Genomic DNA, 12,870 nt, shown 5'->3' with positions numbered 1-12,870 from the left:
TTTAAGGGAAAAAATGCCTAGATGTAGCATTTCAGTCCACACTGAGGACTACTATTTGTCTGTCAGTTAATTTTTTCTAAAAAGTGCTATCATATGAAATGGAATGTTCATGTTTTTTCCAGAAACTGAAACCAAATTGTTATTTTAAAAAAAAGGTTGAAAGAGACTATCTTCTGACCTGCCTAATTTTGAAGGATTTGTTGTGCAGTAGAAAAAGTTTACAGAGATTTAAATAAATATTAATTTAAAGGGGGGGCTCAAGAATGAGATCAGTGGGTGTTCTGTTATCTTTGTTCTTTGTTTAAAAAAACAAAAACCAAAATCAGACAAACAAAAGGACTTCTTTTGAGCACTAGAATGAAAGAGGGAAATAGTAGTTCAACCACCTTAAGCTCAGTTTACTTGGGCCATCTTTTTGCACAAGCCACTCTGGACTGAACGTGAGCTCAGGCAGTGAGTAATGGGGCTTTTGTGGAACCCCCATTCATTGCTCTTGTGCGATGGTCGAGATTCCTGGGGGCAAATATACATTTTCCCTTTGCTGCTAGTTTAGTTTTGTAGGTAGCTGCTTAATGTGGGTTTTTTTTTTTAAAAAAAAAAACTTTCTTGATTTAAATATGTGCTTGGATCTTGCGAATAAATATCTAATCTAAAAACTGAAATAAAACACCACACATTTTTCACAGCTGTTCAAACCAGTGGCGAGTGCTGACATATTCCCTTTGAGGAACATTTTAAAAGCAGGCCATAGAGTTTTGAAGAGTTTTGTTTTGTTTTGACCATCTAAAACCTCAGTGACTCTTCTCCCTTCTTAATGTCAGCCAGTTGACGTGGTTGGCCCTTGTTTAAAATAAACCTCACTGTGGTGTTAACTGAGTAGACTTTGGGTCTCAAATGTTGGCCTCTTGTCTGCAAGCTATTCCTGAAGGGCAACACCTCTGAAGAGCCACCAAGCATGCTGAGGTGCAGCCCCCCTCCCATCTTTAGGTGGCTTTTGACCCAGGGCTGTACTGAATAGGATGTCCTCAGAAGCTCCGTTGCAGTGGCCAAAAGGACTCTCTGCCGGAGTAGGTATTGGTTGGTGCAGAATAACTTTCAGAGCTGGATAGTCCCACCCCAGTCCTAAACATCTGCACAAGAAGGCCTTTTATCCATGCCAGCAGAATATCCGAGTACCTAAATACCCACTTCCTAAAATCCCTTTTTGCTGGTGATTGGGCCATTCTTGTTTCCAAAAGGATCTTTCTTTCTTTTTCTTCTTCTCTTTCCTTTGCTACCTCTTCATTTTTAATTTATTGAACACATGTCAAAGGGCAGACGTGGGGAATTTTTGCTTATTATTTTACTTGAAACCTGTAGAACTTTTAGGTGGGGAGGGAGGGAGGGAGACGCAGGCAATTTAGCTGTTTCTTAAGCTCATTTGGTTTTTTTGTAATTTATATAGAATTCAGGAGATAATGACTTTAAAGGGCTATTCTTTATTCCCTATGCAACTCTTTGGATAACTGTGGTAGTGTTTGACAAAATGGGGGTTTTTAAAAAAAGGAGAGAGAATAAATAAATAAGAGGAAATTCTGCAAAGCAGAAAGCATAAAAGGTCTGTTTACACTGGCGTTGCTGACTATCCTACCATAATCAGCACTTTTAAATATTGTTGTTTATGAAACTGTAGTTTAAAATGCAAGATGAATTATTTATAAAGGACATTCTTTTAATAAATATCTGTTTTGTCTGAAAAGTGTTATTGTGTTATGATATACTTTATTCATGTTATTTACCATTATGAATAAATTTTAAAGATAATTGATAGAATAATACCTTTGAAGATGTTTACAAAGACAGATTTTTTTCCTAAAGGGGGGGAATGGGCAAGGGGAGTGGAATTGACAGAGAAATGCCTCCTCCTACTGTGAAATTCTCATTGTGAATGAAATAAATGTAAGATACGTGTTTTTTTTCCTAACCAGAATTGATTTAACTGTGGTATTGCATATCAAGAGCGCCACAGTTAACGTCATATTTACTATGGTACTCTGAATATATAGCACCCTTTCTGCATATTTATATGGTGTGAATTCAGGTTTGTTACAGTGTTTGAAACACAATTATCTCTGGTGCACACAACTAGGTACTATGTAATTAGAGAATACTGCATGTATACAACTTTCAATATTTAGACTTCATATTTTGATGTTACTATTTGATGGTGACCTGTTAATCAGACGCTATCTTTATAAGATACTTTTAATACAGTAGGCGAGTTGTCAGTTTGACAGAATATATCTTCTGAGGAAACTTAATGAAAACTAACTATAACGGCCCAAAAACACCACCCTGAATTCTAGCATAGGATTTCATAGTATCTGTATTTGGGGGAGGGGGTAATGTATAGCATTTAAACAAACTTTTCAGAAACTGGTTAGTGTGTTGTTGCAATGAGACTGTGTTAACATTTCAGTCTATGTCCTTATTCTTAAGGCTCAGTAGACTAACCACACAACACTCCAAATGTTCTTCCTAGGAGTGGATGTATATTTTAAATGCATAGGATATGTATGCCTTTTACCTTTAAAAATAAACAAACCATATAGGTTGTTGGTGTCAAAATCCTGTGACTGCAAAAACAACCAGAGATTTTTTTTGTGCCACTTTTGCATACCTCAATCTGTTTTATGAAATTGATGCAGTATTGGCAATGTTTTAGACGGTAACATAATCTCATTGCTCCCAGTATATTTGCAAAATGTGAGCAGCCAATGATTAAACTTCTAAAAAGATTACCATATTGTGCATGTGCTATACAATAACTTTAAAACAAAGAGAGAAAGAAAAAAAGAAAGAAAGAAAGAAAGAAATACCTACCTATACTTACTACTTGCAAGCGAAAATGGATTTATACTGTATTTACTTCCTTGATTTTGGATTTTCATGAGGCCACACATATATGAAATAAATATGAAACTTTTTATTTAAAAATGGCTGTGAATAAATTATCTATACACTGTGGTCATGCAAAAGCTCACACATGTCTCTCATTCATAAGTGCTGTTGATATTTCTTATTCCAACTAAACTTTTTACTGATGTTTATAAGTAAGGGTGTTCTATGGACTGTGGTTTATGACAGCAACATAACCCTCCTAGGCATTTGGGGGCATAAACCTGAATCCATAGATGCAGTTGTATTAGCAGAAGGTGCTTATGCTCACTCAAACCAGGGGGGTCCTTAATTTCACTAGTTCTCCGTTAACATGCTAGCCCCCTTGCCATTTCCTGTGCCATTCTGGAGAATCCCCAACCTAAAAGAGTGTCTTTTCAGGGGTTCAGAGTGCTGCAACAGGAAGGAGGCAGAAAAGTGCCACTCTAGGAGTAGAATCAGATCCTGGATCTGTAATCCAACCCACCCAACCCATCACACATGCTGCTTACATCATGCTTCATTTATTCTCTGGAAGAAGATTCATTGTTTTGTACTGTTGGATCTCCCCTTTCCTATACTTTTTATATGGCTTCTGATCTATCCCAATTAAATTGAATTGAGGAATGGGGGAGGAATATGCAAGGTCTTGGGATCTAAAGTGTCTACAACTAGTAAAATTCTTAATAACACTTGCTGATGCAGCAGGTAATGTACAAGACATGTTAATAATTCAGTACTGGTTTTTTGTATTCACACTTCTGAGAGATTTTGAGTTGAAGGGGAAAATGTGTGAGACCCCATAGGAATTAACATGGGGGGAGGCCGATTACAGACCACAGGTACTCTCTCTGTATAGTTGTACCGCTATACTATGAACAATAATTATTAATAAAATTTTATATTTTATACTTTAAATGGGAGTCATTGTCTAATACATCAGTTTTTTCCTCATCTCTGACCTAATCAGGATCTGTTTGACCCCAAGAGCAGATCAGTGCGATGAGTTAGAAAAGGGACTCATTTTAGAATATACTGTTGTATTTTGAGTCACACACCAATATAGGAGTTCATATAAGGGCTCAAGTATATTAACTATTTCTTCAAGGTAAACAATTGCCATGTTAGTGAACAGCACAGAGCCGGATCTGGAAAATCCATAGGTGCAACTCTGCTCACAGGACACTCTGACTAAAGAAGGGGTGGAGATGGGGCTTGGGGCTTCAGGAGGAAGTAAAGGCGGAAATTGGTGGAAATCCCCCCCCCTACACACACACCTTTTCCCAGTATGTCTCCTCTCCAGATCTTGGTCCTTCCACCCACAGAAGGAGCTGTTCAGTTTGCACAAGAGCAAGTCTGAATCTAACCTCATGACATAAACTATCACCGACTAGAGTCCATCAGATGCACGAAGTGTTATCCCTTAGTTACCGGTTGTTAGATATATATACACATGAAGGTGTAGAAAGAAAAATCTAAACAATATCATAGATAAATGAAATACAAAAACCCAGATGTTGACAATTACATAAAGGTTAAATGTATGTAAAATAAGCACATGGGTGATTCACAAGGCAGCATTAACGGTAGTACTTATTCACCTGAAGCATTTGTGCATGCCACTACAATCCCCAGCACAAAAACTATATGGTTTACTTCTATGGGCATAGCTGGTGCTTTTCAGGGGTACTCACGGGTACGCAGTACCGGCATCTCTTTTTGTTGTTGAAAAGTGTAGTATGTACTGTAACAACTTCATGGTGAGTCCCGGCACCTCATTTCTAAAAAATAAAGCACTGGCCATAGCTAGGATTTATGTTATGGAGGTCAGGCTTTATGGTAGGGGGCAGAACCAAATTATATGCAACACAGTTGGTCCGTTAGTTAAGTTTTTATTTACTTACTTGATTTTGGGGGGGGGCAGCTGCACCCTTCTGGCTACCCTCATGTTTACTTCTACTTCTGTTAGAGAGGTGCTCCTAGGGCCAGGTGCAACACACACTTTTATTTTTTAACCTGCTGTTTTGTGCAAATCTAGTATGCCGTTAAACAGGTGTTTCAAAAATAATAATAATGAAAAACTGACAACATCCCAGCCCCTTTCAATTAATTGCCCAGAAACTGGGAGGCAACCATTCTGGTTAGGTTACCTCTCTCTAATGTTTCATTTCATGATGTTTATAAAAAGTTTGACATCCCTCGAGTCGTGAATCGCATCTTTTCGGCTTTCCCCCGATTTTGCTGCCGTTGCAGTGAATGGGAACTAGCAGCAATGCAAGCCCTGCACAACGGTGCACAGCAGAACACACGACAACCCGTAGCAGCAAAAGAAGCCCGCGCAGCATTATCCCCCTACATCTATCTGCCGCCTTTTTCTCCGTAGAGCTCAGGGCAGCACGCGCGGCTCTTGCAATTCCCACTCCCACCTTATCCTCACAACAACCCTGCGATGTAGGCTCGGCCGAGTGACTGCACAAGCCCACTCGGTGAGCCTCGTATCCGTTGTGTGCGTGTATGCGTGGACTGGAACCCAGATATTTCCTGGCCATGGTCCAACACGTTTAAAGAGATTCGGGAATGAAGCGCTTCCGTGATTTGCCAACGCAGTTCCACTTCCTACCCGGCATAGAACAACGTCCAAATGTGAACCCGAAGTGAGGGCGGTTCGAATTGCCCACTTTTGTTTTAACTCTATGCTGGACGCGGGGCGGGTTCGTTTGTTTCCGGAAGCTGCCGGCCTCGTGACCGGAAGCGGAAACTTTCCGGACAAGGGAGGGCGTATTTTGACGTCGGCATGTGGTGGAGTGTTGCGCGCAGTCTGTTGTGGCGGCGGCAGAATCAGCCGCGGAGGTGGAGGTCGCGCGCCTCATCTTCTTCGCCGCTCGCCATTGCCCTCGCGCCGGGGCGGTGGGAGGCGACGGCGCCTCGGCGCTCCGTCAGCAGCCAGGCTGGCTTGCGCGAGCTGTTCGAGCTGCCGGCCCTGCAGCGCTTCCTGGAGTGGCGGCAGCAGCAGCCGGGGCTGCTTCGCGGGGCTTCCGGGCCGGACTTGGCAGCGCGGATTCGCCTCCTGCGGGAGAAGGAGCAGGAGCTGCGCGACACGAAGCGCCTGGCTCAGGAAGGTGAGGCCGCCTCGGCAGACTCCGTAGCCAGAGCCCGCTTGGCGCTCGTTGCCCTAAGCCGCAGCTCTGTGGCTCCGCAGCCGCCTTTAGTGGTGGCTGCCACACAACTTGCTACCGGCCTGCACCAGAGGGAGAGAGGCGAGTCTTCTCGGGCTTGGCTCTCTCCTGCAGGGACCATCCCATCTCGCCGTGATGTAACGCTATTAGTACCTGCATTTAGTGCGTTGAAATTCTTGTACAGGGGCCGGGTATTTTAGTTTATCGTTATCGGCATTATTTGCTAACAATAGCTGTATTCTAGATGAACATGAAGATTTGCGGAAGCTGGCGGAAAAAGAAGCTCTTTCCTGTCAGGAAGAGATAGCAGAATTGAAACATCAGGTACATTGCTTCCTTTTTTATTAATTTTATTTAAAACATTGCTTTTCATTATGAGAATAATTCCAGAGTGGAATATAATATGCAATATTATTTTCATATACAGTCATACATTGGTTGCTGAACGCCTGGAACTGGTACGTTTCGGCTCCCGAACAATAGAAAACCAGAAGTGAGTGTTCCGGTTTTCTAACGATTTTCGGAAGCTGATTGTCCTTCTGGCTCCTGCAGCCAATCGAAAGCCACGCCTTGGTTTTCGAACCGTTTCGGGAGTCAAACGGATTCCTGGAACGCATTCTGTTCAAGTACCAAGGTACAACTGTATATATTGATTATTGTTCTTATTGCATGTGTTCCAGTAAGGTATGTGATAGGATACTGTTGGCTGAAGGTTTTATTTGGGTAGAAAGGCATCCCTTTTTCGTTACAGATTGTATTGCTTTTGATTCCTTCAGAAGAAACAGATAGAAGTGATCTCATCATGGAAGTGACTGCTGGAGTTGGAGGGCAGGAAGCAATGCTGTTCACAGCAGAGATGTTTGATATGTATCAACAGTATGCTACATAAAAAGTGGAATTTTGAAGTTCTGGAATATGTTTCCAGTGACATAGGTAAGTAACCAGTGGATATACTGGTGTCACCCTACACATTACATTGCTGCAGGGGACATCTTATTTTTTCTGCTGCTAAATATGAGCGTTGGAGTATGAGTGGTTATGTATCATTGAAATCCAGCAAACACATGTCTAGGAAACCTGATCTTGTAGAGGTTTGCCCAGTCTGCATCTAGTGTTTAAAGATGCATGCACTCTTGTGTACGGCAACCACATAAGTAATAGGAAAAAAGTAGCATAAAAACACACTGTGAAGCTGTCTTCAGTAACCCTCTTGGAATACTCTGCTGAAGAAATTGCATCCAACAATTACATCCAGTTAGACCCAACAACTGGAGGGCCAGTTCCTCACCCTGTTATATGTTGGTTATAATAATCACCTAGTTTATAGGAATATTATATAAATTAATGAGAATTTTCATAGGATGGCTATGATAGGCCTTTCCACAGCTGATTGCACTAAGGAATGGACCAAAGATATGGACCGGAAGAGTGTTGGGAGGCAGAAAACTTGGATTAATTGGAAACTTCCTGGTTTGATCGTTGTGGCGTTAAGGGGCTGCATGTGCAGGCAAAGGCGCAAACCATGGGCATGAACATATGTCTGGTTAATAAGATCAGTGATGACTGTCTGAACTTAACCAGTTTAAAAGCAATATACATGAGTGGGACCCCCAACAAAATACTGCGGTGTGGAATGCTCCTGTTTTGTGTTCCAGCCAGCTCTGTCTTCTTTCAGGATGTTCCATTCCCTTTCTTCTGCTGGTTTTCTGCCTTTACTACTCCAACAGACACTCAGCATTCTTTGGCTGCTGTTCATGTTCAGTCCTTACTGGTTTGGCTTTATTTGAGGGTGAAGTGGGGTGGGTGGGTGGGCGCCTTAGGTTCTTTATGCTGATGATTTTTTCTACTTCTGCCAACCTTAGGGTTCTCCTTAGCATGGTGATACAGTACCCCCTTTAACTCAATAACACACAAGTTTGTTATTAGTATATCCGGTTATTTATAAACTTTATAGGAACGGGGCAAAAATTAAGAACAAAATACGAACTCTGGTTGTAAGCTAAAAATCATCCATCACAATATAAATCCTTCAGTAAACTTTTCCAAATGGATTGTACTATACAGTTACAGTACATTTCTATTTTTGTTGAAGGTGGTTTGAGACATGCATCTGCTGTTATAGGAGGCCTCGACACGTATAAACAGATGAAGTTTGAAGGGGGCGTACATCGTGTCCAGCGAGTGCCTAAGACAGAAAAGCAAGGACGCATTCACACCAGCACAATGACTGTAGCAATTTTACCACAACCAGATGAGGTATGATCCAGTTATACAGTTGCAGAGTTGCAGGACTAGATGACGCTAAGGTCCCTTTTCAACACTACAATTCTATGATTCTAAGTAGGTGCTCAAATATTCTGCTTTCAGATACAGTACGCTCTTTTATGTATACTTACTATGCTCAGAATTATTTATTTTATTACTTGATTATTTCATTTATAACCCACCTTTCTGCCAAGGAGCTCTAGGTGATACAAAGAGTGTTTTAAAGGGTGGTGGGTGCCCCAGGTATCAGTGAAAAACTTGCTTTCTCATTTTAAATAAGAATGATTTGTAAATTGAATTATCTGCTGTTCATTTACAAAGCATAAGTTGAGTGTGTCTCTTTCACATTGCAGATAAATTTGACAATTAATCCTAAAGACTTGCGTATTGAAACAAAACGAGCCAGTGGAGCTGGTGGTCAGCATGTAAATAAAACTGATAGCGCTGTACGAATAGTCCATATTCCCACAGGTACATTACAGCTTTCTTCCTACCTTGGTGAAATCTGTTTCTGTGTATTATGATTTACACCAACAGTGTGTGGGGTGGGAGGTGGGGAGCTTGGCTTAGTAGCAGTACAAATGGTATGTAGGCAGAAGATTCCAGGAGTCAGTGTGGGTACTGCTGCCAGTCAGAGTCGATGGACTGAGTGTTCTCATTCAGTGTCAGAGGTCACTGTTGCTGTCCCCTTCTTACTGCCAGCTCCGAGTGACTGTAGACCTCTGTGTCTGCAAAGGACATAATACACAGGTGCTAGGAAGCTGCAGACAAGCTAGAAGACTGGTAGAAATGGTGGGGTGGAATTAACTGGAAGTGAGGGGCAGAGACAGGGAGCTGGTGGCTGGAAAATAAACCAATAACCTGAGCACAGGGTGAGGTGGAGGAAACAGGAGGACACAAGAACCTGAGGAGACAGAGAGGTGGGCAGGAAGTAGTTAATAGTGTGGAGGTGGGAAGCAGATTGTGTGTGAGAGGGAGACAGTGGGAAAAGCATGGATATAGGCAGCAGGTGCCCTTAAAAATGAGAACTGGACAAGCCACCAGAGGGAAGCAAATGGCATGCAGAATGCAGAGGTCACAAAAAGCCTGCACACATTACCACTGCTAGATGAAGGTGTTTGGCCCTCAGACGCTGACCCATGGAAGAAGCCACCTGCTGTCCAACCCATACAGCATAATGTAGAGAAGCAAGAGGCAAGTCTTGACTTTGCATTACCCACCAAGGATCACTACCCTAGAGAAAGCTCTGAGAACACCTTAATTATATAAGGTGTTTAAAAAATGGACCATGAGCAAGTTAGCTTTGTGCCAGGGAGATTCATGAAATGGGGAGGTGTTGTGTCCACCTGAGTGACACTCATTGTAAGGCAACTTCATATATACATGTCAGGAAACCTAGGTTTGCCGCCAGTACTACTTCTCTGACAAGTGCATTTGGGTGACACATCCACAAATACAAAATTGTTCCATTCATATTCAAGACTTTTGCATGTACAGGTAATACATGTCGCGTTAACCTGTGAATTCAGTGATACCTTAATCATTGCTTTAAAAAAATAATTATCAGTGGCCTCTACATGAATTTTCACTTTGAACTACAGTTTTTACTAACCACAAGTGTGAATTCTGCAGATTGTATTTGAATTCCTGGAGTATGTTGGAATTAGTTACATTTAACAGTGCAAAGGGTTGTTTTTCCACATTTAACCTCTTCTGATGTTATTTGCAACAGACAGTGTACCTTTTGAATAACCTACCAGTAAAGCATAATCACAGCAAGGTCCTTCCTTTCTTACAAATCTACTTAATATTTAGCTTCTCCTATTTCTCTTTTCCAATCCTCAGTGCCTTCCCTCTTTTTAGTTGTAACATATCATGTTTGGTTTTTGCTATGTTTGGCTTTTTCTGTTTGGGGCTAAAAGCCTACCAGACTTCCTGCTTCTAGTTGACTAACCTTTGAGCATCCAGATCCTTTTGGATTCCAGTTCTTGTCAGCGTAGTCGGGGATGACGGGCCCTAGGAACAGTGCTCTGTTCCCACTGGAGCTTATTCCTTCTGTGTGCTTGCCTAGCAAAGTTTTGCTATCTTGGTAATCACCAGGCTTCACACTGCTGCCATTACAGCAGCATATACTTTCCCAAGCCCTGAGTTCAGAAACTAGTTGTGTAATTTAAACAAACTGCTTGTCAGATCTCACTGTGCTCCTCGAAAGCTGGCCTTCATCCTTCCCTTAGCACTCTTTGTTTTGTTTTTGACTGGCATCTATTTTTCTTGCTGCTGCAGGTGTTGTGTCTGAGTGTCAGCAGCAAAGATCTCAAAAAAAAATAAAGAAAAGGCTATGCAGATCCTTCGTGCCAAGCTATACAGTATCAAACTTGAAGAAGAGAACAGAAAAACAGAAATTGCTAGAAAGATTCAGGTAATGTTTAATTTACTTTTCATCAGTGTCCAGAAACTTGAGTTTAAATTCTACTTGGACAAGTACGTACATCAAACATGACAACAAGGCATGAGCTGATGATATAATTGGGCTGGAGGGCACAAAGAAGAAATCTACAGCGTGAAGCTTGGAATTTTAATAGGCATTGTGTGGTGGAGAAAAAATAGGTTTCTTAAACAGCACAGTGAAGTATAATTAACACCCCACTTAAAATAAAGTGAGCATAAAGCTTACCAGCAAGTCTGTTAATATCCTTAAGTGTAGCCCTGTGTGCACCCCAACTTTTCTAGCTATGCCCAGGTGGTGAGGAAACTGCCCTCATAGTTCTTCCGGTAGCACCTTGGGCAGAGAAGGTGTGGTATAGTAGGTGATGTATTTGTGCAGGAAAAATAAATTTCCTGTAGTGCTTTCCTTGTTAACTCTTCATGCCATACATTTGTATCTTGTTCATGGCACAAAAACCCAGTTACATCGCAAAGGAACTAGATACAGCATGCTCTTGTTTTCTTCATATTTTGTTAAGGTGCCTCAGAGAGCCCAAGGCACCTCCAAGTGCATCTGCTCTCCTCCTGTTCCCTTTAAAAGTTTGGCTGGCTGAGAGAAGTGATGCTTCAATTTGTCAGAAGCAGAAAATGTTGTAAGAGATGCAGCACACATGTTCTGTTTCTCCTACTTACAGTAGTTGCTTTTTAGGTGTAAGCATAATGGAGAGATCTACCGTATAAGCCTCTCCTGTTACACTTCATTTTTTTATTTTGCTCAAGCAATTTAGAGTGTAAGCTATTCAGGGTGAGGGCTTATCTTCTGGGTCTTTTTGGTTCTGTTAACTCTGTAAAGGATTAGGTATATATATAAAAACCCTGATCAAATTTTTCTTTTTCTGATTAGACTGGCTCCAGAGGAAGGTCGGAGAAAATCAGAACCTACAACTTCCCCCAGGATCGTGTTACTGATCACAGAATAAGCAGATCAGTGCATGACATTGAAAGGTTCATGTTGGGGGAGGAACTGCTAGATGAAATGATAAAGTCCCTAAGAGAATATGCTGATTATGAGACTGTATTGGAAGTTATTTCTGAAAGTGATCCAACCAGGCTGAGATGATCTGCACTACAGGTATAGAATGCAACAACCAACTAGCTTGTTGTATCTGCTAGCTTTGGGCCTACCTGATGTAGAAATCTCTCTTTCTATGAAAAAGTGTGAAGTTGGCATTATTCTCAAACTGCTTCTTGAAGCAGACAGCTATGATGGATTTGTAAGAGCCATTGTTGCTTCAGGTACATGGTGCTAAGCAAATTGACACTTGAGACAGATTTCTGAATGGACGCTGGTGCTGTACTCTTCAGAGGTGGGCAAGGAATTGAGAACACACTGACAATGAATAGCTTTTTTACAGCGAAAATCATTCAGTGCAATAAAGCTAACGTGTTTTAAGTTATTACAATGTTGATACCTTAATCTAAAATCTGGAAGTAAATTCTATTGTTTTCAGTGGCACTTGGATTTGTCACCACATGTAAATTTGAATTTATTTATTGTGACATTGTTAGAAAATTATACATAAGATTCTAACAGCTCTGCTGCCATAGCAAGTCAGAGGATTGGGCTTTTGCTGGTTGCCCCTCTGTTATGTTAAATGAAACTTCTTTAAAATCTGAGCCTACTTGTGTTGAATCCTTTGGCCCAATTATGTACATATATCCCATGAGTAAAGAGAACACTGTTACACTTTCCATCCTACTGTCTAAATAGCTGGTCACCCCATATTTACATGTTCTAGTTTTCCACCACACATGGAAATTTGACTGGGAACTTTGGAACTTTAGAGGTAGCCAGCTGGGCCTCATTTTCTGTCATCCATGACCACTGGCCAAGCTGACCAGGAATGATGGGAGTTGGAGTATAACAGTGCCTGAAGGGCATCACGTTGGCTATCCCCTAGAGCCTGCCTTCAAACAGGAGGGAAAGTGTAGGTCTCTGGTACTTTAGCTGCTGTCTCATAACCCAGAAATCTAGAGGAAATGAAGAGTCTTATGGTTCATAGGCAAGTGCCTAATGGCTGGTTTGAAA

General features: G+C 41.4%; 1 protein-coding gene across 1 annotated transcript; it reads left to right on the top strand.

Annotated features, from left to right (window-relative positions):
• Positions 1–5,735: 5,735 nt before the first annotated feature.
• MTRF1L (mitochondrial translational release factor 1 like) lies at positions 5,736–11,913 on the top strand. The gene is given in 9 exon segments (XM_033144025.1): positions 5,736–6,035; positions 6,337–6,416; positions 6,844–6,977; positions 6,979–7,025; positions 8,185–8,348; positions 8,711–8,828; positions 10,641–10,673; positions 10,676–10,776; positions 11,686–11,913. Coding segments are annotated over 7 exon segments (762 nt in total). The 5' UTR covers positions 5,736–6,035; positions 6,337–6,416; positions 6,844–6,894; the 3' UTR covers positions 11,902–11,913.
• The last annotated feature ends 957 nt before the right edge of the window (positions 11,914–12,870 follow it).

This window comes from Lacerta agilis, chromosome 3 (assembly GCF_009819535.1).
Source record: "Lacerta agilis isolate rLacAgi1 chromosome 3, rLacAgi1.pri, whole genome shotgun sequence".
In the NCBI taxonomy this organism is placed as follows: domain Eukaryota; kingdom Metazoa; phylum Chordata; class Lepidosauria; order Squamata; family Lacertidae; genus Lacerta; species Lacerta agilis.
The sequence above is the reverse complement of the archived record's forward strand: the minus strand, read 5'-3'. Positions and strand labels throughout refer to the sequence as shown.